The 26,763-nt window shown below is 39.6% G+C and overlaps 1 protein-coding gene across 3 annotated transcripts in view; it reads right to left on the reverse strand.

Annotated features, from left to right (window-relative positions):
• Window positions 1–878: 878 nt before the first annotated feature.
• The window catches only part of BPIFC (BPI fold containing family C), a 54,349-nt gene continuing 28,464 nt past the window's right edge, over window positions 879–26,763 (reverse strand). For 2 of the 3 annotated variants that reach the window (XM_056798820.1, XM_016425830.2), the window contains 9 exons: window positions 24,278–24,369; window positions 17,964–18,140; window positions 15,124–15,177; window positions 13,429–13,599; window positions 11,417–11,484; window positions 9,870–9,912; window positions 6,930–6,993; window positions 5,057–5,133; window positions 881–2,304 (listed from right to left, as the gene is read on the reverse strand). In XM_056798820.1, the coding sequence (XP_056654798.1) occupies window positions 2,236–2,304; window positions 5,057–5,133; window positions 6,930–6,993; window positions 9,870–9,912; window positions 11,417–11,484; window positions 13,429–13,599; window positions 15,124–15,177; window positions 17,964–18,140; window positions 24,278–24,369 (815 nt within the window). In that variant the 3' untranslated portion in view covers window positions 881–2,235. Of the gene's footprint in view, window positions 2,305–5,056; window positions 5,134–6,929; window positions 6,994–9,869; window positions 9,913–11,416; window positions 11,485–13,428; window positions 13,600–15,123; window positions 15,178–17,963; window positions 18,141–24,277; window positions 24,370–26,763 lie in introns of all 3 variants that reach the window. The other variant, XM_016425831.2, reaches the window with a different exon arrangement.

Consider the following 26,763-nt stretch of genomic DNA (forward strand, 5'->3'; position numbering starts at 1 on the left):
TCAAATGGAGAATAGCTCTTATTCTTATAAAGTTCTTTCTCTTTTCCCCCTCCTTTCTTCTTCCAATTCTATCCTGGACCACAAAGATCCTATTGGATAGGCCTTGATTGGGGTGGGGAAGAGAAATATGGCTGTTAATACCGCTTGGAAAAACCAATTGACTTCAAGCCTTTCAGTGAGTTAAGGCCACCAGGCCTTGCCATTTATCCTACCACCATTGCCTAAGGTTTTCCAGGCCTTATCATCTGCCTTCTGGACCCCTGGCACTGCCATCTGATCTGCTCTTCTAATCTAAGAATCTTGGGTCTTACCACCCACCTTCCAACTGAACTTGTATATTTTTATCCTTACTTATCTGTTTATGAGTTGTTCTTTTCCCCTCCTCCCAATAAATTCTTCAAGGTCAGGGATTTTGTCCTTCAATCATATCATTAATTCCTCTTTTTTTTTTTTAACCTTTACCTTCCATCTTGGAATTAATACTATGTATTGGTTCCAAGGCAGAAGAGTGGTATGAGCTTGGCAATGGGAGTTAAGTGACTTGCCCAGGGTCACACAGTTAGGAAGTGTCTGAGGTCAGTTTTGAACCCAGGACCTCCTGTCTGGCTCTTAATCCACTGAGCTACCCATCTGTCCCCTCATATCATTAATTCCTGATAGGATGTTTTAGAAATTGTGGGTGCTTAATAAATACTTGCTGAATTGAATTGAGAATATCCAGTATTCTCAGCACCTAGTTGGATGATTGATATTTTTTATAAGTAAATATTTACAATTACCAAGAATTTACTTCCTTCCACCCAGCAATTCCTTAGTTTAAAAAAAGGAGGAAAAGAAGAAGAAAAAGAGAAGTTCAACAAAACTAACCAATATATTGAAAAAAGTTAAAAGTTGGACATTATATAAAGGGTTTCCCACTCATAATCCCTTACATCAGCAAAGAAGAAAGATGGAGAGAGGTGGGTTGGTTGCAGAGATACTTGTGCATAGCTCTTCAATGGGGCCAGCTTTGGTTTGGTTCGTATAATTTCATAGCACTCTGTTTTATTTTGTTATTGTTAATAATCATGGGATCCTTGATCTAGACCTGGGGGAGACCCAGAGGCCATCTAGTTCAACTTCCTCATTTGACAGATGAGGACACTTTGGATTGGGGAGGGGGTATGTCAGGGACCCCTAGATTTCAAGCTGGTTTGGACCTCAGCAGCTGTGTGGTCATCAGTGCAAATGTCGTTTTCCTGATTCTGTTCATTTTGTTTTGCATCAGTTCAGAGCTCCAGGTTTCTCTGCTGTTATCACATTCCTTTACACTATACTATTCCATTACAAAGTGATCAAGGTGCCTGCTGGACTGATGCATTTGTCAGCATATTCATCAGGAACAATCTTTGTTGTTTGTTCCTCAGGTCTGACATTCAACTCGATTACTCGATAAACATCAGAGGCCATCTTGGCTAATCTTCCCCTTTTATAGATGAGGAAACTCAAGTTATAAGACTTGTCCCTGATCACATAGTTCTTTAATGTCTGAGGCAGGATTCAAACCCAGTCTTCCTGCTCCAACAGCACTCATTCCCCTATACCACGTGACTTGATAATAGTCACCAGGGCCAATTCTTTTAGAGGAGCCAACTTTTACATTTGTTCCTAAACCTGTTTTTTTTCTCTTTTAGACTTTCTAAAAAGCAAGGCCAGGGCAGCCTAGAAACTTGAACACCCTTCACATTCCTGAACCATATGAAACTACGAAATCAGTCTTGTGCCAATTGCTCTCTTTTCTCAAAGTAAAGTAGATGGGACTGCTTGCATGAGGAGAGATTTTAATTAAATAATGGGAGAATAAAATATGAAGTACAAAATACAAAATCCTAAATGTAGTGGATGGGGACAAAGCAAAGGAAGCTTTTCAGCTCACCCAAGACTTTCTTATCCTCTTCATCCATCTAATAAACCTGCCTTGTAGCCCCAGCAGCTGACATCTATACACACTCAGGACACATAGTTACACACACACATACATCTATACCAACGCAAGGCCCCCTCCCTTTTGTCTCTAATACCCTTAAGGCTAGGAAGGAAACCATGTCAGCACTCATTGCCATAGTCCCTTTGTCTTCCAGCCTCACAGGCAGAGTGGGGGTCAAGAATCATTTGTCTCCTCTTTCAATTTAGCACCATCAATCCAGGAGCCAGGGGAGGTCTTCTGTCAGCATCCTTGGCAGTGATTTGACCTTTCTAGCCATCAAAATACTGTTTCCTCCAAAGAGGAGCATATCTGAGGTCAGTGGAAATCAGAAGGAAACCCTAAAGAGGAAAAGGCATTTATAGATTATTCAATCAATCAACAAAGTTCCTACTGTGTGCTGCACCTGGACTCAGGAAGACCCAAGTTCAAACACTAGCTTTGTGATACTGGGCTGGGTTAAGTTACCACATAATCTTCACCTCAGTTTCCTCATCAATAAAATGGGGACAATAACATCCCCTATCTTCCAGGGTCATTGCCCAGTGTCTGAAGCAGAATTTAAACTCAGGTCTTCTTGGCTCCAGGTCCAGTGTTCTATTCACTAGCTTCCTCACATTAAGTTATGAGGAAAAATGTACTTTGTTTTTTTGGCTGGCAAATAACAGATTATTGGAAGTATATCCATGTTCTCAGGTTTTAGAGAACTAGTATAGCAAGACCTTTTTTATGCTACAAAATACATTCTAAGATCCTTTGCCTAAGATGAAAATTGTGCATAATAGCGACTCCATTATTTAATAAGTATTTCTTATATGAATACACCTAGACACTTTGTGACATTTCTTTGGCTTGTCAGAACTCCCAGAATTACTCCTCTTGTACTTTGGGGTCATTATTAATAACCAAATAGCATTAAGGAAAGCAAGAGAAGCCCTGTCAGTTGGGGACAGAACTTGCTACAAGTGAGAACTCTAGATAAAGACTGATGTGGAAGCTAAATGTTTTTTGCAAAACAATGTAATGACTCACACCAAGGCTTCTTAGAGTGAGAATGAGCATGATTAGGTGAACTGCTGCAAAATCAGCTTAGGAATATGACCTGGATTTAGTGAATAATTAATTTCATTTTACATATTTTTCTGCCTTCTTTTTCAGTTGCCAATTGTATGTACCTGAATTTACATTTGCTTAGTTCATGTAAAATGAAGTCCTACTGTAGTATTTAGAAAAAATCCTCTTATAGTCTGTCTTGGAATCAATATTAGATATTCATTTCAAGGCAGAAGGGCTTGGCAATGGGAGTTAAATGATTTGCCCAGGGTCACACAGTGGGAAGTGTCTGAGGTCAAATTTGAACCCAGGATCTCCCATCTCTAGGCCTGGCTCTCTACCCACTGAGCCATCCAGCTGCCCCTCTCTGTAGTATGCCTGGAAAGGACGGTGGATTAGAAGCCAATGGACCTTCATTGAAGTCTTGACTGCTCTTCACTCCCTTTATGACCTTGGACAGGGAATGTAACTCTCTGGACCTCAACTTTCTCATCGGTAAAATAGGTGGTTCAGTTCAGCTGTGATCAACTCCATGATACTCCAGATAGAGAATCGGCTGCTCTCAGCTGATGATGTGAATCTTGGAAATTGACATGGTGGCTGCTGGGACTGGCCTGTTTAGGTTATGCAGGGAGTGGATTTGGCCACTAGGTGGCAGCATATTTACTGCCTATTCCTATCTCAACTCCAGCTTGAGCTCTTCCTAGTTTAGGCCACATTTCAAGGAGCAATAAACTGGTTAGCCCATACAAGTGCTGGACTAGGAACTGGGCAGTCCTAGGTTTGAACCCCACCTGAGATATTACTAGCTGTGCGTGGATAGTTTAATCTCTTTCATTCTCAGTTTCTTTTCCTATAAAATGATAGGGGTTGGATTAGGGGGCATCAGAGGTACCTTACAGCTTAAAGCCTCCAATCCCAAGAACTGTAGAAAGAATGTCAGCGCTAGAAGGGACTTTAGAGATGGCCCAGGGCTTCTGAATCATGGGTCTGTGGACTTAAAAAATATTTTGATAGCTATTTTAGTAGAATTGGTTTCTTTTGTAAAATTTCTTTTGTATTACATTTTAAATTTTAAATTAAAAAAAATAAAAATAAAATTTAAAAATTATTCTGAATTCATAGTCTTCAGCAGACTGCTAAAGAGGGTCAGGACACACAGAAAAGGGAAGAATCCTAGCCCAACAACTTCCTTTACAGAGGAGGAAACTATATATCAGAGAGGGAACCCAAGCTGCCTGGAGGGGGTGGGTGTTTAAAACTGCTGGTACCAATTGTTTTCAAATATATGAAAAGTTGTTATCGAGAAACTGTATTAGGCTTATATTTCTTTTCTTTTTAAACCCTTACCTTCTGTCTTAGCATCAGTTCTAAGACAGTAGGACAGCCATTGAGGCCAAGTGACTTGCCCAGGGTCACCCAGCTAGTAAGTATCTGAGGCCAGATTTGCACTCACAAAGACTCCCTGACTTCAGATCTGGCCCTATTAATGAAGGTCATATGGGTGTAGATTTTGTGATAACAGGGAATAACCTAGTCTACCCACTAATTTTGCCTTTGAAGCTAGGTGATTTGCAGTTAGGATTGTGGCACTGGCATTCAGAGATCCACTAAGCTAACTTCTTCGTTTCACAGATGGGAAACAGAGGCCTTGGGAGTTTAAGGTGACCAAAATCACAAAGGCAGTAAGATGTAAAGCTGTGATTTGAGCCAATCTCAAGTTCTCTTTGTATTCTATTATATTCAAATGAAAGGTGGACTGGCTCTTTTCTGGAAGCAGAGGATCAAAGATTTAGTTGTAGCAGGGACCTTGAAAGTTGTTTAACCCATCTCATTCATTTTACACATGAGGAAACTGAGGCCCAGGGAAGTTAAGAGACTTGCCAAATGTCCCAAGGGTAGAAAGTAGTGGGACTATAATTCAGAAAGTTGAAAAAGGACTTCATCTTTCATGTATCAGTTGGACAGTTTCTGATAATTCTGTGATTCTACCATAAAAGAAGGCAGGTCAGTCTCTTAACAGGAGAGTCATCTTCTCACCTTGTGAACTTCAATCTCAGAATTGACAAGAGAGATCTGATGTGGGTTAGGCAGGGGGAATCCTTGCTGTAATCTTGCTAAAAAAAGAAAAAAAAACCCAAGATATTAAAAAAAACACTTCAGAAATGTATAGCTATATGATAGCCATTTTGCAAATGTTTGTATTTAATCTTGTGCCTTCTATTTTTCTATTTTTCAAATTCAATCTTATTTTCATCTCTTCTCTCCTTGCTACCTTCCCTCTGCCCCCATTGAGAAAGCAAGGAAAATAAAGACTCTGTAACGAATATGTTGCTGTTGCTCAGTGGCATCCAACATGCCCCCCGTGGACCATACACCAATGATGTCCATAAAGTTTTCTTGACAAAGATACCAGAGTGCTTTGCCATTTCCTTCTCTAGTGGATTAAGGCAAACAGAGGTTAAGTGTCTTGCTCAGAGTCACGCAGTAAGTATCTGAGGCTGGGTTTGATTTCAGGTCTTCTTGACTCCAGGCCTAGTGCTCTATCCATTGAGCCACCTAGCTGTTTTCATTGATGGGGGTGGGGAGAGGGTTAGCCTGTACAAATATGTATAGTCAAGCAATTTTTCATCAATCAACAGATTTTCATATTGGCTGTATTAAAAAAAAGTCTGTCAGTACTTCAAGCCCATCACCTCTTTATTAAGAGATGGTATTCTATGTCTTTAAAAAAAATTATCTCTGAGCAACACTTACCCAGCTTTCCTCAGAACTTTTAAATGGATCTGCTCTCACTTAACTGAACACGTCTGCAATTTTGCACATCTGGACAGCAGGAGGAAAAATCTGACAGCTTGCTATTCTCACTTAAAAGCACAATTTACATTTTGCTGAACTCCCAACCCATGGGCTCTGAGAACATCTCATTCTTTAAAATGAAGAACAATTTGAATGAATGTCTCACAGTTGCAAATTGTTAAGCAATTGTGTGCCAGCTGAAGGATCAAGATTGGCAATCACTAAATCTGAGTCTGTCAATCTCATTCAAGGATTCTGGTCTTTGCATCAGTGGCCACAATGATTTCATCTCCGAAACAGCACATTCTATGATTGAGAGGAAAATCTGGCTTCCTGTTGATCCAAATGAGAATGTTTCCTCATAGGATTATTAGGATTTTATAAATCTCTTCTGTGTCAACTATGGGCCCTCTCCTTCTTGTTGAGAGTACCAATAAGATTACTAGTAAATATCAATGAAGACTGGACTCAACCCATAGTTCATTTCATAATCAAATTGTGAAGGTTAACCAATAAATCCCAGGATTTATTTTTATTTGGAATCCCCAGACTGATTTCAAAGGAGTCTGGGGGTAGATTTCAGGGGACCTGTGAATTTGGGTATGAAAAATTAAGTCTATTTTCACTAAGTTCTAACTGAAATCAAGCTTTTCCTTAAATTATGAGTAAAAAAATTTATTCTGAGAAAGGGGTCCATACATAGGTTTCACCAGATTGCCAAAAGGGATCATGACATAGAAAAAATTAAGAACCCCGGCTTTAGGGGAAGCTGGGTGGCACAGGGAATAGAAAGCCAGGCCTTGAGTCAGGGGGACCTGGGTTCAAATCTGCCATCAGTCACTTCCTACTTGTGTGACCCTGGGCAAGCCACTTAACCCCGTATCTCCTTGCCTAGCCCTTACCCTTCTGACTTTGAAGTGTTTCTAGGACTGAAATGTTTAAGAAGAAAACAAAAGAACCCCCACTTCAATTGCTACTATCTTGGACTGTATTCATACCCGTGCCCTAAAAAGGAGCAGCTTTAAAATGTCCCCAAGTGCTTTTATTGATCCCCAGGAATCCCATAGTTCCCTCAGAGGCCTTAGTCACTAATGGGCCTTGCTGAAATCCTTACCATTTGCCAATGGGATGACTCCAAAGTGAAGGATAGAGGAGAGAATATTCTCAAATCTCAGGACCTGAAACAAAGAACCGAGTCAAATGACCAGGCAGCTCTGCCACGCAATATTGATGTAGTATGACCATACTTGTTCAGTTCTGATCGAGGTTAAGATTAATCCCAAAAGAGGCAGCATAGTGTAGTCATAGTAGACAGGAGCTCTGACCGGGAGACAGGAGAACCTGGGTTCCAATCCTGCCCTAGATGCTAGCAAGCCGGGCAAATCATTCTACTTACGTAGGCCTCCGTTTCTTTATGAATGGGGGAGAAGAAGAGTTGGCCGTGGCGGGTCCACGGTTTCTTCCATTTCTACATCTATAATATTCTAATGGGAATGTAATATTAATGTTATCTAATAAGAATGTAAAAAACTCATCTCTTTCAATAGAGTATCCACCGTTAGTGTCTGTTAGAAGCACAAAGAAGGGAGGTTTTGTGATAGATTTGGGAGAGCCAGTCTTAGAGACAAGAAGACCTCCATTCAGCTTCTGCTGCTGGCTGCACAAGCTGCGTCTGCCCTCCGTGTCCTGGACAGCTCTCTATAGGAAGGGAGTTTGTCTCCTTTCAAGCCCTTTTCTGCTTTCATTCTCTGCCCTCAGAGTTCAGGAATGATCTATCCCTGAAGGAAAGGAATCCATCTGTGTCCTCTGGAAGGGGGGCCTGGGATGATCTTTCCCACCGTGTGGATACCCTGGGGTTTCTAATCAGGCAGCTGACTAGCCACCCTAACTGCTATCACCAGCTCCTAGGAGGAGGATGGCCTGAGGTCTTACCTCCTACACTGAGGACTCTGGCTACTCCCCAGCTAGTCCTCTAACCTGTACCTCAGGATCTTCCTCCCTAGGTCCTTTTGTTTTTAACCCTTACCTTCTGTCTTAGTAACAATTCTTTTTTTTTTTTTCAAGTTGCCTGAAATGCATTTTATTTTTTGTATTTCCAAAGGGTGCAGTGTCTTAGTAACAATTCTAAGAAAGAAGGGCCACGGCTAGGCAGACAGGGTTAAGTGACTTGCCCAGGGTGATGCAGCTTGGATAGACCAGATCCAAACCCGGGTCCTTCTCACTCCAGGCCTGGCACTCTATCCATTGTGCAACCTAGCTGACCCTGCAGGTAACTTTCTAAGGCTCTAATCTACAGAGAAAGGGTCCATCTGCATAGACAGATGAAGTTCTTTGCTGGAGAATATATTTATTCCGTTTTTAATTTTTGAATTATGAATTTATGAAGTATGAAATTTATTGATACATAGGAAGGAGACAACGATTGATATTTAAGTCTCCCAGGCTCGTCTCTGAAAGCCCATTTAATATTTCATGTAGTTGTATTATGGACCATTTATCATATGTAACTTGTACCCATGTCTCCTCATCCTGGGAACCAGGGGTGTTGGTGCTTCTTGCCTATAAGCTCGGCCAGGTGTGGCTCAGCTGGGCCATGGCACTCCTTAGCTGAGCTGCTATGTTTTAGAGTCTTTTAAAGTTTGCATTATGATTTTTAGGAAAATACTGTATAAGAAATGCCATTAAGAGGATGGTGTAATTGTATTTTTGGAAAATCTAACTCTTGATTTGGATACTATAAACTTATGTTACTAAGAGGCTATTGCCACGATGTTAAAACCTGTGTTGTTGTTCAATTATTTCAATAGTGTCCAATGATTCATGACCCCATTTGGGGTCTTCTTGGCAAAGATACTGGAATGATGTGTCAGTCCTTTCCCAGATCATCTTATGGTTAAGGAAACTGAGGCAAACAGGGTGGAGTGACTTGCCTCCAGTCACATAGCTGATGTGTCTGAAATTAGATTTGAATTCATGAGAATGAATCTTTCCCACTGATTCAGGCTAGGCAATCTAGCCACTGTGTCATTTAGCTGCCCCTAATGTTAAGACCTACCAAATAGTTAAATGGGTATATTTTAAAAGCCGGACCTAGCTGTCCAGATGAATGAAGCCACAGGTCAAAGAAGAAACCAAACCGAGAGTCTGCCTTCCTAGCTGCTACTACTGAGCCCTAGGGTGGTTTCTAGGTTCACTCTGATCACTGGACCTTCTTCCAGTTATAAGAGGCACATAAAGTAATGAGAAAGGTGGGGAGAAGGAGAGTACCTGGCCCCAAAGGGGTACCCACACCCCCAAAGCCTGGGAAGCCACATGTCAAATAACTTTAGGGTTGATTCTAAGAAATTCAAAAGATTCAAAGGGCACGTATAATAAATATCGACCTACAATGCCCATTTACCCTCTTCCTTTAGGATACTGGCACATAAATTTAGCACCAGGACCTTAGTTTAAAATTGCTTTTTTTACCAATGAAAAGCAACTGCTTGACTACGGGGGTGGAGGGGATATGACTGAGGAGAGACTCTAAACGAACACTCTAATGCAAATACCAACAACAAGGAAATGGGTTTGAATCAAGAACACATGTGACACCCAGTGGAATTGCGCATGGGCTATGGGAGAGGGAAAGGTGGTGGGAGGGGGGGGCGGGGAGGAAAAGAAAATGATCTTTGTTTCCAATGAATAATGTTTGGAAATGACCAAATAAAAATTAAAAAAAATAAAATAAAATTGCTTTTTTTAAATGGACTTTGAAATCCCTAAGAATAACTTCTATAATCTGCCAACCTTTAGCAATTTTCCGAATGTTCTGTTTAAAAAAAAAAGCCCTTGTATGGATCTAACTGAATGGTAATGCAAGGCTCTTACTTTTAGACCAAATTAGCCTGGTGGGTGGAGGAACAACCACAGAGAAAGATTTTTGGAACAAAAAAAAGAAAAATGGGACCTGTGGAGACAGAGGATAGAATCATTCATGCACAAAGACAGCATGCCAGAGGGGCTGGAGGCCGCTCAGGTGCCTTCTCCAAGACGGGAGGCTCTGAAATCTTACCTCAATAGAGCTACGATTAGATTCTGGTCCAGAGAGCTGGAACCTGGAGAGAAAGAAATTCAGAAAGTAATTTTCAAGAATCCGAAAAGAACTGTTTACATGTCAAAATGCCCTCCCCCGCCCCAAATCTAGAAGATGGAAACCTCTTTTAGCATGGAATTTGCCCTTTTGAGAAGCCCTTGGCTTACTCACTTTGGTTCTAAGAGGTCTTTTGAAAGTTCATCCAACATCGTTCGTTTGTTCCTTCATTCATTCATGTCATAAACACTCATTTAGTAGATGACAAAGGATATTTGGAGTGTTGAGACCTGGGCTCAAATCCTGCCCCCTGTCATGATTTGTGTGATTACGGACAAGTCAATTCATTAAACTAAAAAAACAAAAAAGCCTTTCCTTGTGTCTTGGTTTGAAGAGAGAAGCCAGGCAATTGGGTTAAGTGACTTGCCCAGGGTCACCTAGCTAACAAGTGTTTGATACCAAATTAGAACTCAAGACCTCCCATCTCTAGGCTTAGCCACCTACCTGCCCCCAATATAGAATATGAACATTTCTCCACTACTTTCTTAAAATATAGGCCTAAAATCAACCAACCCCTGGTTTGTAGTGTTTGCTTATTCCTCAGGTGTAAATGCTCACTGTGAACATTTAACAACCGGCTCTCCAGGAGCAGTTTGAGCTGGCTCCAGCACCCTCCTCTATCCCAGGGGGCCAAAGTCGGAGGGGCTGACACAGCCCACATGGATCAGCAGCTTGCTTAGTAAAGCAGAGGTCGGGTACTCCCTCTGGACCATCTTTGGGAAAGCTTCTGCTCCCAGTGGACCCTGTGCCAGCCACATTCTGATCTAACTTGTTTGCTCTCCCTGATTCACCTCATAGAATGCTTCTGTTAGCAGATGTTTATCTGTCTATACTTGTATGGCACAAAGGAAGGAGTGATCTGGCATAGGATTACAGATGTCAGAGCTGGCAGGGAATTTAGAGCCTTTGGAATCCATCTGCCTCATTTGACAGAGCAGGAAACTGAGGGACACGGAGGTTAGTGACTTGCCTAGGGTCACACAACTAGCAAATATTTAAAGAGAGATTCTGACCTAGTTCTTTTCAATTTCAAATCTTGCCCTGAATTCTCCATACAGACTCTTATGAAGTCATAGGCTAGGGGGCAGTGAGGTGGCTCAGTGGATAGAAAGCCAGGTCTAGAGAGGGAAGGTCTTGGATTCAAATCCAGTCTCAGACACTTTCTAGCTGTGTGACCCTGGGCAATCTCTTAACCCTCACTGCTCTTCTGCCTTGGTGCCTGTTGATTCTAATATGGAAGGTGAAAAGAACTTGCTTTTGAGGATGCGGTTTTTCAGAATGCCTAAAAGTCATACATGAAATGGAACATTATGCTATAATACCATTAAGACTGACAAGCAATCTGAAGATACAAAGCAATATGGAAAATCTCATGAAATAATGCAAATTATTATGAACTATATATTTATTACATATTATTATAGGAAATAAAGCCAGGCAGACAATTAAACCCAGTTAGTTGATCTTACCTGTTCAGAGATAGGGAGCAGATCAACCTTTGTCCAAAAATAGCCAGGTCTACACTGGTACTTGCCATCTGCAGAAGACCAAACACTTTGGTTACTGAGTTGCACAAATGTCTATTTCAGATTCAAATTCTGTTATCATCTGTAACTGAAAATGCAGAAACTCTGCTTTTTAAAAAATTTGGCTAAAGCATTAAAATATAACCTGGTTCAATTGCTTGTCAGCTCTGGTAGAGAGAAGGGGAAAAGGGAGAGACACAAAATGATCATATGACTTTGGAAAACTTACATGGAAATTTGTTATTAAAAGAAAAATATTGAAAATAAAATAAAATGGAGATTTAAAAAATCTAGCTCATGAAATCCTCTAAGGAACAGATTTGAAAAGAAACCAATTTTTATTGGGGAAGAGGACTATTCTTGTCTAACTGCTCTTATCACACTTCTTTTCTCCCTCTCAATTATCTTTTTAAAATGATTAAATGTTTTATTCAAAACTAATAGGGACAATACTTTGTGATCAAAACAATCAAGCTTGTCCCTAGGAAGAGAAAAACGCATTCCTCTTTCTCCCTTCGTGAGAGAAGAAAAAAACTCTTGGTATGGACCACTGAAAATAGAACAAGACTCAGATGACAAGACACTGGCTAGTTTTGAGGTATTTTTTCCAAGCTTCTGTCCCCTGCTCCACCTTTTTTATTCATTATTAAATGGGATTGCCTTTTAGGGAAGGAAAGATACATTTGGGCTTTAAGGTAATGATAAAGCAAAAGATGTAAAAATTAAAAAAAAATAACTTTGAACATCAAAACCAGCTGGCCAAACTTCTTTGTAACTACTAACATTTTTTGCTATTCAGTTGTTTTCAGTCATGTCTGACTCTTCATGACCTCTTTTGGGATTTTTTAAAGCACAGATACTGGCGTGTTTTTCCATTTCCTTCTCCAGCTCATTTTACATATGAGACAAATCAGATCAAGTGACTCACCTAAGGTCACATAGCTAGTAAGTGACTGAAGACAGTTTTAAACTTTGGAAGATAAGCCTTCCTGACTTCAGGCCTGGTGTCCTATCTACTGTACTACCTAGCTGCCAACATTTAAATTAATTCAATTTAAAATATATGACACCTGGGCGAGTCACTTAACCCCATTGCCTAGCCCTTCCCACTCTTCTGCCTTGGAACCAATACACAGTATTGACTCCAAGAAGGAAGGTCAGGGTTTTTTAAAATTGTAAAATAAAATGAATGATAGTAACTTCGTAGTTCCTTGCTTTAAGTCTCCCATAGAATTCTTTGTCTGGCCACTCATTTCCATTTACTTTTCCTTATATCTGCTCCTGGTTAGCGGGTGCTCCATTATTCAGGTACTGCTTTTTGGGCTTTATTTTCTATAATAATATGCAATAAATATATAGTTCATAATAATTTGCATTATTTCATAAGTTTTTCCAGATTGCTTTGTATCTACAGATTGCTTGTCTGTCTTAATGGTATTATAGCATAGTGTTCCATTAATGTATCAAGACTTATTTAACCATTCTTCTATTGTTTAACATTTAGGCTATTTTAAAAAATTATCCATAATACTGCTATGAGAACTTTTGAATATGAAGAAAAAAATCTGTTTTTGATACTTCAAACTCAGGGTCCCATCAATTAAATTATTGAATCAAAAGGTATGGTTCTTTTTGTAACACTTACTGTGTGCTGCCATATTGTTATCCCCAAATTCTGTAGGTTTGCAATTCTACTTATAATGAATGAGTGTACTTATTTCTTCATTTCCCTTTTAGCAAAGAGTTTCTTTGCTTTTCCTTATTATTTGCCAATTTGATGTGTATCTATCTTTTCACTGTCTTTCAAGACTCTCAGGGAGAAAGACCTCATCAGGTCCCAGGTATAAGCCATGAATAGTTCCAGACACTTTGGAAGCATGCAGCTAGAGTTCATTGAATGAAAGCTATTTGGGGGACTTTGAGTTTAATTCACCTCCCTTGCTCTGATCACTTACAAAATCCATAGAGACGATCACTTCCTCGGTGGTGTTTTTAGGTTTGGTCATCATCACAATAGAAGCAGGGATGTTGAGGGTGAAATTGTTTGGTTCTAAATTGATCACTGGGGGTTCAGTGGTCAGAATTCTCACCATCAGTGGCCGAGACATGATATATAGTTCTGCAATCTGTCCAAATTCAAGAAGAGAAAGATGGAATTAGTAATGTGAAAATGTTGGGAATCAAAACCAAACCAACAAACCCTATGAGGTAGGAGCTCTAATTCTTCCCATTTTAGAGAAGAGGAAACTGAGGGTAAGAAGAGTTGAGACTTGTCTAAGGTCATATGTCTAGTTAAGTGCCCAAGGAAGGATCTGAAACCAGGTCTTCTTGACTCCAAGTCTAAATACTCTATTCACTATACCTCTCTAGGCTGGTCTTTAAGAAATAAAGACAACTTTTAGGTGCTAAAAATGAAAATGGCTTTGCTTAAATTTAAAATGTCTTTTGTTTTATGCATATCTGCTTTGCCTGTGCTAGATTTTAAGTTCTGTGAGGGCAGACATTTTTGACATATGATATTTAGAATATAAGAACATGAATAGCAGCTTCATGAAATTCACAGATATAGACAAAATTCCTTTTCCTCTCATTGGTTCAAATTTTTTAAACCTAGTTGAGAAGGAAAAAGAAATATCTTATTTGGAGAACTTACAGTGGGAGAGTCAAATCCCTTGAACATATCTACACTGTTACATTATATTTGTCTGAAAGGGAATTCATTCTTTCCCCCTCAACTTGTTCCTCCTTTTGCGGTTATTATTTCTGTCTACATTATCACTATTCACTCTATCCCATTTTCAAAGTCTTAGGGTTTAGTTAAATTCCTCCTTCTTTAGCTTTCATTTGTTCAGTCATTTCAATCATGCCCAACTCTTTCTGATCCTACTTGGGGTTTTCTTGGCAAAAATACTGGATTGGTTTGCCGTTTCCTTTTCCATTATCTCTCACAGTCAAGCAATTGCCGAGCTGCATTGATGGCACTGTTTTCTGGTTCTCAGGTGTCTATAATTCTCTTCTCAATTCCATCTTCTGTCACAGCCCTCTGGGTCCTCATCACTACTCAGAACTATTGTAATAACTTTGATACAGGACTTCCTACTGTAATAATTTGGTTACAGGGTTTCCCATCCCTACTATCTTGTCACTCGGATTCAGTCTTTGTAAGATTGTCAGAATCTTTGTTTTGATGCATCTGATTTAGTCATATTATTCCTCTGCTCAGAAATCTTCTTTGGCTCACTTTTATTTACCCAATAAAGGACAATTTCATCTGAATGGTATTCTAGGATTGGGATGCTTAAGACTGTCATTATAACACTGGATCCCCCAAAATCTGCAGAGCAAAAAATTCTTGTGAAGCCACTAAAAGGAGACAAAGGAAGTGTGGGAATATGTGGGAAATAGTGTTGCATTTGAAATCAGAAGATTATGGCTTACGTCAGGTTCTCTGACTTGCTTCCATATTATTTGGGAGGTGGGTCAGTTCTGAACTTCTCCTGACCTCAGCTTCCTTCTCTATAAAATGAGGGATTGCACTCAGTCACCCTTTACCTCTCAGTCTTTGAACATATGATCCTAAGACCTCTAAGGTTCAATCTAGCTCTCTATCCCCAGACCTGAGATCAAGAAATCACACTTGGATCACTCACCTGAGAAAACAAACTGCCAATGCCCTGGGGGTTTTGAATTAGGTGCTTGTATAGCTGGAAAAGAAATGGAGAAGTCAGTCAGTCTCAAGTCAACTTCTTAACTCATTTTCCTTCAGGGGAAAATGCCATATTTACTATCAGTTTTATGAAGCAAAAGCATCTTCCGGAAGGAGAGTTGTAATGTATTTTATCTTAAAGGCAGTGAGATGGTGCTGTAATTAAGAATGCTGGACTTGGAATCAGGAAAACCCAAGTTCAAATCTTGCCTCTTACACTTCCTAGTTGTGAGACTGGTAGCTTGATATCTCTCAGCCTCAATGTCTTCATTTGTAGAATTGGAATAATAGTAGTGCTTACCTTACAGGGTGGTTGTGGGGATCAAAAAAGGCAATAAGTTTACAGTGTTATACAAATGCTTGCAAAAACATCATACAAGGGGCAGCTAGAGCTCACTGAATAGAAAGCCAGGCCTGGAGATGGGAAGTTCTGAGATCAAATCTGGCTTTAGATAATTCCTCATGGTATGACCTTCGGCAAGTCATTTAACCCCAACTGCCTAGCCCTCACCCTTCTTATGCCTCAGAACTAATATTTAGCATCAATTCTAAGACAGAAGGTAAGGGTTAAAAAAACCACCATAGAGAAATACTAAAAAGGACAAGTATTTTATAATTGCCACTGATTTTTCAAAAAAGTGTATGACAGAGTGATACTGGTGGGAGTGGGTTAGTGATGGATTGTGTCACAGGACTCACAGTCACATGAGTTCTAAACCAAGATGGTGAATGGCCATAAGATGATGCCATATATATCATTTAAAGAAACTAGGAATATTTAGCAGGCAGCTAGGTGGCACAATGGATAGAGCACCCGTCCTGGAGTAAGGAAGACCTGAGTTCAAATTTGTTCTCAGACAGTATGTGACCCTGGATAAGTCACTTACCCCTGTTTCCTCGACTGCAAAATGAACTGGAGAAGAAAATGGCAAACCGTTCCAATATCCTTCCCAAGAAAAGCTCAAATGGGGTCATGACTGAACAAGGAATGTTTAGTCTGGAGTAGAAAAGATTCAAGCTGCTTTCAAGTATTTGAGAAGCTGAACTGTGGAAGAGGGAATCAATTTACTCTGTTTGGTCCCAGGGACAGAACTAGAGCCATGGAGGGAAGTAGCAAAAAGGGAAATTGATGGATTTGATATCAGGACAAATTTCCCAACAACTGGAGCTGGCCTGAAGTGGGCTTTCTGGGGAAATGATAGCTTCTTCTTCTCAGAGGTCTTTGAACAAAGGCTGAATGACTTTTGCTGGATGTGTGATAAAGGGAATTCTTGGTAACAAATGGGTTGGATTGTTGGCCTGAATGGTTCTTTCCAGTCTGTGCTTCAGAGCTTAGAAATTTCTGACTCTCGATATAGTCAGCTGCCTTTGATTCAATGACCAGATCTCAGAGATAGACAGCATCCTAGAGGTAATTCAGCCTAACCGCTGATCTATACAAGAATTCCCTCTCTACCTTTCCTGACAAATAATGGTGATCATAATAGTAGTTACAAGCACTTTAAGGTTGGCAAAGGGCTTTACCTCATTGGGTCTTCATGACAACCCTGGGAATTAGGTGCTATTATTTTCCCCATTTTACAAGTGAGGAAACAAGTAGACAGGGATTGAATGACTTTGGTCACACAACTAGTAAGTATCTGAGACAGAATTTGAACTGACGTCTTCCTGACTTCATATGATTATCCAATCTTTGTTTGAAGATACTTAGTGTGGGAGAATCCACTCCTTCCTAAACAATCTATTTTTGAGTGGCTCTAATTACTAGGAAGTTTTTGCTTATGCGAATCTAAAACCTTCTCTCAAACTTCTGCCCATTGCTCTTAATTCTGCCTTCAGGGTCAAGTAGATTTTCTTGCAAACATAAAAATAATTTCTTTATGTATGCATCTATGCATCATGACTGCTAATTGGTGCAATTAATACATTAAGTATATGGGTCTTCTGGGGGCAGCTGGGTAAGCTTAGTGGATTGAGAACCAGGTCTAGAGATGGGAGGTCCTGGGTTCAAACCTAGCCTCAGATACTTCCTAGTTGTGTGACCCTGGGCAAGTCACTTATCCCCCATTGCCTAGCCCTTGTTATCCATCTGCCTTGAAACTGAAACACAGTATTGATACTAAGAAAGAAGAAAAGGGTTTAAAAAAGAAGTATATGATGCTCTCTCCACTGAAGATTCAGTAATTCAATACATGCTGATAGTTGTAGAATTTGCTTCCATTATAGGCGGGAGGTACATGCCATAAAAATCAATGAATTTGTCTGCTCTTCTATGAATTACTATAGCTTAAGCAATTACAGGGAAGGCAAGAGGCTGCTTACATAGTGAGATGCATTTCATTCTTCAGAACCGATCCCAGCATCCCAGCGATTCGAGGTAATTGAAAGACTAAATATAGTAACAAAGGCCAGTTTCCCAATTCTTTGCATTGTTGTCATTCTAGCTGAATCAATTAATTAATCAGGGCTTCGTGTGGGCTGGACACTGTGCTTTCAAAGTGCCTACATTCTAACGGGGGAGGCAACAACAATGTATGTGTAGACACATACACAGGCACAAACAAAAATATGTACAATTACACACACACACACACACACACACACACACACACACACACACACACACACAGAGTAGATGGAAAATACCATTCAGAGGGAAGGCTCTAGCTAGGAGACAGGACAGCACTTTCTCAAGAGTAGGGGCTGCCCTAGTTAGCACAGAAGCTGAAGTCCCAGGATGGGGCTTAACCAGTGCACTAAGCCCAAGGCAAACACTCCTCTCACCTCTTTTGTGGTCAGAGTGATGTCGAAGGCCCCAGTGGTGAAATATGCGAATGATGCAGACTTAAAGAAATACTCTGAGATTCCAAGGTAAAGCATCGAATCACTGCGCTCTGGGAGTGTGAATGGATCTGGTTGGAATGGAGGGTCAGTAAAATTTTCCACTGGGTAGAATGTGCCCTATAGGGAAAAAAAAGAAAGAAAGAAATCAATATTCTGTGTGAAAAATCAAGTCATCATAAAATATCTGAAGTAAATCAATGTATATAGTGTTTAAAATCTGTATATATAAATATATGTGTGTATATATATATATATATGTTATTTGATCCTGAAAGCAAGGTGGTCTTGTGGATAGAGACTTGGTCTTAGAGGCAAGGAGACCTGGGTTTAAGTCCCATAAAGACTGCATGACCCTGGGCAAATTCCTTAACCTTTTAGTGTCCTGGGCAACTCTTAAGACTAGAAAGTGCAAATCTATTTTGAAAATGATAAGAAATAGGAAAACCATCTACATATTTGACCATATTAACAAGCAAACTGACAAAATCACATGATTATCTCAATAGATGCAGAAAAAGCCTTTGATAAAATACAACACTCATTCCTATTGAAAACACTAGAAAGCAAAGGAATAGAAGGGCCTTTCCTAAAAATAATAACCAGCATATGTCTAAAACCATCAGCAAACATCATCTGCAATGGGGATAAACTAGATGCATTCCCAATAAGATCAAGAGTGAAACAAGGATGCCCATTAACACCCCTATTATTTAACATTGTACTAGAAACACTAGCTGTAGCGATTAGAGAAGGAAAAGAAATTGAAGGTATTAATATAGGCAATGAGGAGACCAAACTATCATTCTTTGTGGATGACATGATGGTTTATTTAAGAATCTTAGAGAATAAACCAAAAAGCTAGTCGAAACAATCAACAATTTTAGCAAAGTTGCAGGATACAAAATAAACCCACAAAAGTCATCGGCATTTCTATATATCTCCAACCCATTTCTGCAGCAAGAATTAGAGAAATTCCATTTAAAATCACCCTAGACAATATAAAATACTTAGGAATCTATCTGCCGAGACAAACACAGGAACTGTATGAATATAACTACAAAATACTCTCCATACAATTAAAACTAGATCTAAACAATTGGAAAAACATAGATTGCTCATGGGTGGGATGAGCTAACATAATAAAAATGACAATCCTATCCAAATTAATTTACTTATTTAGTGCCATGCCCATTGAACTACCAAAAAACTTTTTTACTGAATTAGAAAAAAAATAACAAAATTCATTTGGAAGAACAAAGGATCAAGAATATCCAGAGAAATCATGAAAAAAAAATGCAAAGGAAGGAGGACTTGCAGTCCCAGATCTCAAACTATACTATAAAGCAGTGGTCATCAAAACAATTTGGTACTGGCTAAGAGACAGAAAGGAGGATCAGTGGAATAGACTAGGGGTAAGTGACCTCAGCAAGACAGTCTATGATAAGCCCAAAGATCCCAGTTTTGGGGACCAAAACCCACTATTTGATAAAAACTGCTGGGAAAATTGGAAGACAGTATGGGAGAGATTAGGTTTGGATCAATATCTCACACCCTACACCAAGATAAACTCAGAATGGGTGAATGACCTGAATATAAAGAAGGAAACTATAAGCAAATTAGGTAAATACAGAATAGTATACTTGTCAGATCTTTGGGAAAGGAAAGACTTTAAAACCAAACAAGAGCTAGAAAAAAATCACAAAATGTAAAATCAATCATTTTGATTACATCAAATTAAAATTTTTTGTACAAACAAAACTAATGCATCCAAAATTAGAAGGGAAGTAACAAATTGGGAAACAATCTTCATTACAAAAACCTCTGACAAAGGTCTAATTACTCAAATTTATAAAGACCTAAACCAATTGTACAAAAAAATCAAGTCATTCTCCAATTGATAAATGGGCAAGTGACATGAATAGGCAATTTTCAGATAAAGAAATCAAAACTATTAATAAGCATATGAAAAAGTGTTCTAAATCTCTTATAATCAGAGAAATGCAAATCAAAACAACTCTGAGGTGCCACCTCACACCTAGCAGATTGGCTAACATGACAGCAAAGGAAAGTAATGAATGCTGGAGGGGATGTGGCAAAGCCAGGACATGAATGCATTGCTGGTGGAGTTGTGAATTGATCCAACCATTCTGGAGGGCAATTTGGAACTATACCCAAAGGGCACTAAAAGACTGTTTGCCCTTTGATCCAGCCATAGCACTGCTGGGTCTGTACCTCAAAGAAATAAGAAAAAAGACTTGTACAAGAATATTCATAGTTGCGCTCTTTGTGGTGGCCAAAAATTGGAAAATGAGGGGATGTCCTTCAATTGGGGAATGGCTGAGCAAATTGTGGTATATGTTGGTGATGGAACACTATTGTGCTAAAAGGAATAATAAAGTGGAGGAATTCCATGGAGACTGGAACAACCTCCAGGAAGTGATGCAGAGTGAGAGGAGCAGAACCAGGAGAACATTGTACAGAGACTGATACACTGTGGTACAATCCAACGTAACGGATTTCTCCATTAGTGGCAGTGCAGTGATCCTGAACAACTTGGAGGAATTTATGAGAAAAACCACTATCCATATCCAAAGGAAACACTGCTGGAGTAAAAACGTCAAAGAAAAACAACTGCTTGAATACATGGATGGAGGGGATATGGTTGGGGATGTAGACTAAATGAACATCCTAGTGTAAACAACAACATGGAAATAGGTTCTGATCAAGGACACATGTAATACCCAATGATATTGAGTGCTGGCTGCAGGAAGAATGGGTGAAGGGGAGGGAGGGAAACAATGTGATTATTGTAACCAAGGAATAATGTTTTAAATTGACTAAATAAACTAATTCAAATAAAAATAAGTAAATAAAAGCACAAACCCTAAAAGAAAACAAAGAAAGAAAGAAAGAAAGAAAGAAAGAAAGAAAGAAAGAAAGAAAGAAAGAAAGAAAGGAAGGAAGGAAGGAAGGAAGGAAGGAAGGAAGGAAGGAAGGAAGGAAGGAAGGAAGGAAGGACAGAAGGAAGGAAGGAAGGAAGGAAGGAAGGAAGGAAGGAAGGAAGGAAGGAAGGAAGGAAGGAAGGAAGGAAGGAAGGAAGGAAGGAAGAAAGAAAAAGAAAATGATAAGAAAGTTTAAGGCAGTTAGGTAAGCATACTGGATAAAATATCAGGCCTGGAGTAAGAAGACCTAGGTTCAAATCTGGTCTCAGACACTTCCAAGTTGTTGACCCTGAGCAAGTCACTTAACCTTGGTTGCTTAGATCTTGCTGCTGACAACCTTATTTTATGAAATCCCAAACTGACCCTTGTTCCTAATAACCTGTCTTCAAGAAACCCTCTGACAGAAGTAGATGCCATTATTACTATTTTGCAGTTGAGGAAACTAAGGCTGAGAGAGATTAAGTGATTTGTCTATGGTCACATAACTACTAAGTATCTAAGCACAAAAGTTTCTAAAGTAGATACTAACATCCCTACTTTACAGATGAACAAATGGAGTTTCAGGGAGACTAGTTATATCACTTGTCTAGGTTTAAATAGTTAATGAGCATCAGAGAAAATATCTGAATTTTAGTTTAGGCAGTCAGGGAACCACAGCGATAAAAAATGAAGGCAAGAAAAAAATCTAGAAGTTTGATAAAATTGAGAGTGGGAAGTTGGTGTGTGCGTGTGTGTGTTTGTGTGTGCGCGCATGCGCGCGCTCGTGTGTGTGTGTGTGTGTGTGTGTGTGTGTGTGTGTGTGTAAACAACTCAAACTTAATGAGTATTTGGTCAGGAACTATATATTTCAAATAAGAATAATTAGCTTCTAGTGCAAGAGTCAACAAAATTTACAGAAAGAATTTCTCTGCCATAATTATTGAAATCTATTATGATTTCTTACCAGACCCCATTGGGGATAACAGACATCAATTAAATCATTAAATGAGCAAACTGTGAATAGAGGTGTCAACATAGGAACAATGTAGTCATTAACTTCTAAGCATGAAAAAGTCCAGCCAATTCTATTGTCTCCTAGTCTAAAATGGAAGGACTCTCACATCAATCTCAGTAGGTTATGACTGATTGTGCTGGTATATTTTGAATTCTGGATCAATTATCAATCACTAGAGAGAGGGCTCTGTCCAGTGTCTTTGAGGGACAGAATCACAAGGGGAATGTGGGAAAGGACATTAAGCCATCCTGCTCTAGAGTCTTCTTCTGAAGCATCTTGGAGGTGTAAAGACTTTGGGTTCATTTCTTTTGTTCCATAATTCCCAATTACATTTTTAAAAAATCCCACTTTCTGTCTCAGTATCAATTCTAAGACAGAAGAGTGGCAAGGGTGTGGTCAGTGATGGTGAACCTTTAAGAGGGGCAGGTGATGTGAGAAATGTTTCCAGACTAGCCCCGAGTCCCTCTGGCTTTCTAGTAACAAACTCTAGTGAACTCTGCTGGGGCAACAGTGTGCATGCCCACAAAGAGGGCTCTGATTTCCCCTCTGGCATGCTTGCCATAGGTTTGCCACCACAGGGCTAGGAAATCAGTATTAAGTGACTTGCCCAGGGTGACACAACTAGGAAATCAATACATTTTAATCTGGTTTGGCCCATGCTTGGGGCTGCAATGTGGCCACTGGCTTTCAACACTTCTGGCTTAGGCAATTAACTTTACATCCCTAGGTCTGTTTGCTCTTCTGTGTCTCACATACAGTAGGTACTGAATCATTTATCTTTAAATTGAAAATGTTGGGCCAGATGGCTCCAAGATCCCTTCCAATTCTGGGTCTAGGGAAAAAGGATCCCAATTTCCTTTTATGCTCAGCTAACATGCCACCTCCTACATGAAGGTTTTTCTGACCCCCTAGTAGATAGTGTCCTTGGAGACTATTTTGTATTTACTTTGTAAACATTTTTGTACATATGTATATTGTGAAGATAGCATTAATTCTCCCCTTGTCTATTTTTAGTTGATCAAATCAAGAACTTAAAGTATCCCTACTTACCATTAAGTATGAGGGTTCACAAGTCACTTACTAAAGTAAATGACAACTCCAAAGGCCACTGCCCCACCCCCCCTTGGGCAGAGCTAGGCAAATTGAAAAACTGCCATTGATTTCTGTGAAGGAGTGACAGGAAGTGAAAGGAAGTGAAATAGAAAAAAGGGATATAAAAAGAGACCAACATGGTCTAGGATTCATTCCCTTCCTGGCTTCTGGAGAGATTGGTTCTGGAGACTGAATCCCTTCCTGGTGTTTGGAGAGATTGGTGCTGGAGATTCCTTTCCTGTCTTGAAGGAGACCTTTCCCCTGGATCCTGTGTCAGTGTGCTGGGTAAGTGACTAAGATTCCTGCCTTGGCTTTGGAGGAGTCTGTGTTAATGGAACTCTGCCTGAAGACACCACCAAGACCTCTGGCTGAGGATTACCGGGAAATCCACGTGGAGATCAGACTTGGGGAAGCCCTACCAGGGCTAAACCTGCCTTCTCAAGAGAAGGGCTGGTAGGCTTATTAGAATCTGTCCCTTTTATCTATATTTTTCCACTTTTACTCTTTCTACCTCTGTAAATAAGACTGCTAAAAGCCATTTTGACTTAAGCTATAATATTTTTAAATAGGCAATCACAAATTTATTTTAGAATTCTCATATTTAGCATAACACCTAAATTTAAATTCTTACAATATGCACACATGCTTTTGCCACCATTAGATTATAAGCAATTTGAGGGCAAGGACTGTTTTCATTTGTATCTTTGTAACCCCAGCACTTAGCATGAAGGAAATGCTTTTAATGGTCTCAGATACTTCTTAGCTATGTGACTCTGGGCAAGTCGCTTGATCCTATTGCTTAGCCCTTACCACTTTTCTGCCTTGGAATCAAATCACAGTGTTGTTCTAAGGTGGTAGGTAAGAGTTTTAAATAAAATAAAATAAAATTCTTGTTGATTATTATTATTTGAGTACCAGCTAGCTAAATTTAGGAAGTTTATCTACAGAAATTTGTATACCAGTTGATAATGTTTTTGGCCACAGCAGCTCACAAAGTCCATCCTATGAGGCAGGCTTGGAGCAGTTACAATCTCTACCGATGGAGGGCGCTGTCCAAAGGGAAAACATACCTGATTCTAAAAGTACTGAAGCACCCTAAAAAGACCCTTTCTTGACAAAATCCTGCTCTACTGTAGGTTCTTACTGTCTCCTAAGAAGAAACTCACTTTTCAATGGGCTTTTGTCCACAACTAAGCCGAGAGTGACATTCATGATGAACAAATTACCTTCAATTGCAGGTCAATGGATGACTGGGTGATTTCTGGAGGCTCCAAAAGGGAATAATCTAGCACAACATCCTCACCAAACTTGGTTACAACTAAATGGGAGGCAGAGAAAAGAAACAATCCATATTACAAAAGGCACAGCAGAGTACATCAAAGTTGCATCTGTCCAGAAAAAATGGTATGAGATTTTGCATAGCCAGGAAGAAAGATATAGAGACAGACAGACAAAGACAGAGACTGAGAGGAGAGATAATGAGAAGGGGTAAAGAGAGATAGAGACAGACAAAGAGATAGGCTGACAGAAAGATGATCAGAGATGGTAGAGAGAAGCATAGACAGGGATAGACAGAGAGATGGAGAAAAAAGAAGGAAGGAGAGGGAGAGACACAGACAGACAAGACAAAGGCAGACTTAGGTGGGGGAGACTGAAAAGTAGAGGAGAGAGACAAAGACAGGGACAGAGAAGAAGAGAGGGAGATGGACAGGGAGACAGAGGGAGGGAGGGAGAGCCTGAGGGGAGGAGGTTGAGAAATGGGAGAGACAGAGATAGATAGAGAGCTGTTCAGAGAGATAGACAAGGAGATGGAAGGAAGGACAGAAGTGGGGAGAGAGACAGATAGAAAAAGACAGACAGAATGAGGGAGAGGGAGATAGAGATAGACAGATAGGCAGAGACTGAGGGAGAGTTTGAGAAGTGGGAAAGAGACAGAGAAGAGAGATGTCTCTCATAGAGAGAGAGAGAAGCAAGAAGAGAGAAAGAGAAAAAGAGAAAGATTGAAGGGGGAAATTGAGGAGGGGGAGGGAAAGAGAAAGGACAAAGAGACTCAAAAAAACCCCAACATCATAGGATCAAGAAGCTGGAGTTCTCTGTGACCACTGGTTTGTTCCTAAATTATATCTGTAATCCCATTGTCATTTTCAGAGAGATTATGGAACATTCCTTGGAAACGCTGGGCTAGCTCCATTTCTGTTCTATTTTTGAAACAAACATAACAATTTTTGATTTTTTATGCTTATGCTTACTTTGGGGCTTGGAAGAGAAATCTGTTTCTGATCTATGGCATCTTCTCTGTGATATGATTACTTCTTCCCTATTCCATTGCTATGGATATGATCACTCCTCAGGTCTGCATAGTTACAGCATTTTCTTTTCTTTGATTTCATGTTTGGCTGGTGCCAGGACTAGAAGCAACCAGGTAGATAGCCACCTCCATGGGGTGCAATGAGACATGTGGTCTATTTTAAGAAATACATACTTTTAATGCCAGGAAACTCTGCTTTTCCTGTAATGAAGATATTTACTGTGTTATCAGTCAATTGGTATGTGTTAAAGAAAAATTCCAAAGATCCCAGTGAACAGCCCTATATAATAAGTACACTTTTCAAAAGCAGGGGCCCCTAAATTTCAAACCATATTCCAAACTCCATTCCAGATTCCACAGATGAAAGCAGGGGAAGACAATAAAAGATGAGGTTGGGCTGGGTCATAGAATCATAGAATTTAAGAGTTGGAAGGGACTGAAGCAGTCTAACCCGTACTTGAAAGAATAAAGAAAATGACTTTGACCTCATGTATCAAAATCACTAAATATTGAAAGCTGAGATTGGGACACATCAGTGGATAGAGCACCAGATGTGAAGTCAGAAGAATCTGAATTCAAATCTGACTTCAGCCACTTCCTAACTGTGTGATCCTGGGCAAGCTGCTAACCCCATCTGCCTAGCCCTTGCCACTCAGAACTATCACTAAGGTAGAAAGTAAAGGTTTGAAAAGAAAGAAAGTTGGGACTAGAAGAAGGGGAAGAAAGGGAAGAGGAGGAGGAAGGAGAAAGTGACAGGAAGTATGGTACTAGAGAGCTGACCTTGGGATCAAGAAGACCCATCCCTTGGAATACCAGTATGATATAAGGAATGATGAACAGGACGATTTCAGAAAGAGCTGGAAAGATCTACATGAACTGATACAGAGAAGCAGAACCAGGAGAGCATTGTACACACTATCAGTAATATTGTGGAATGCTTAAATGTGATAGACTTTGCTACTAACAGCAATACGAAGATTCAGGACAATTCTGAGGACTTATGAAAACTAGGGGGGTTGGAAGCATGTAACTTATCACCTGTTTATTTGGGAATATGTTTTGGTTTTATAAGATTATTCACTTACAAAAATGAATAATATAGAAATATATTTTGCATGATAATACATGTTGATACATGTATTACATGGTACATATTAATACAGATTGAATTGCTTGCCAGCAAGTGGGGAGGGAAGAATGGAGGGAGACAATGTGGATCATGTAACTTCGGAAAACTCATGGAAACTTGTTATTAAAATAAAAAACTACTAAAATAAAATTAAAAAATAAAATACCTTCTTGCTCTAAAGAATCCCAGAAAAGTCCAAGTGATGTGACTTTTATATTAACTCAAGATTACATGTAGAAATCTTAATCATTTCCTAATAAAGTTATGAAATTCAA

The sequence above is a fragment of the Monodelphis domestica genome, chromosome 5, assembly GCF_027887165.1.
Source record: "Monodelphis domestica isolate mMonDom1 chromosome 5, mMonDom1.pri, whole genome shotgun sequence".
NCBI lineage: Eukaryota > Metazoa > Chordata > Mammalia > Didelphimorphia > Didelphidae > Monodelphis > Monodelphis domestica.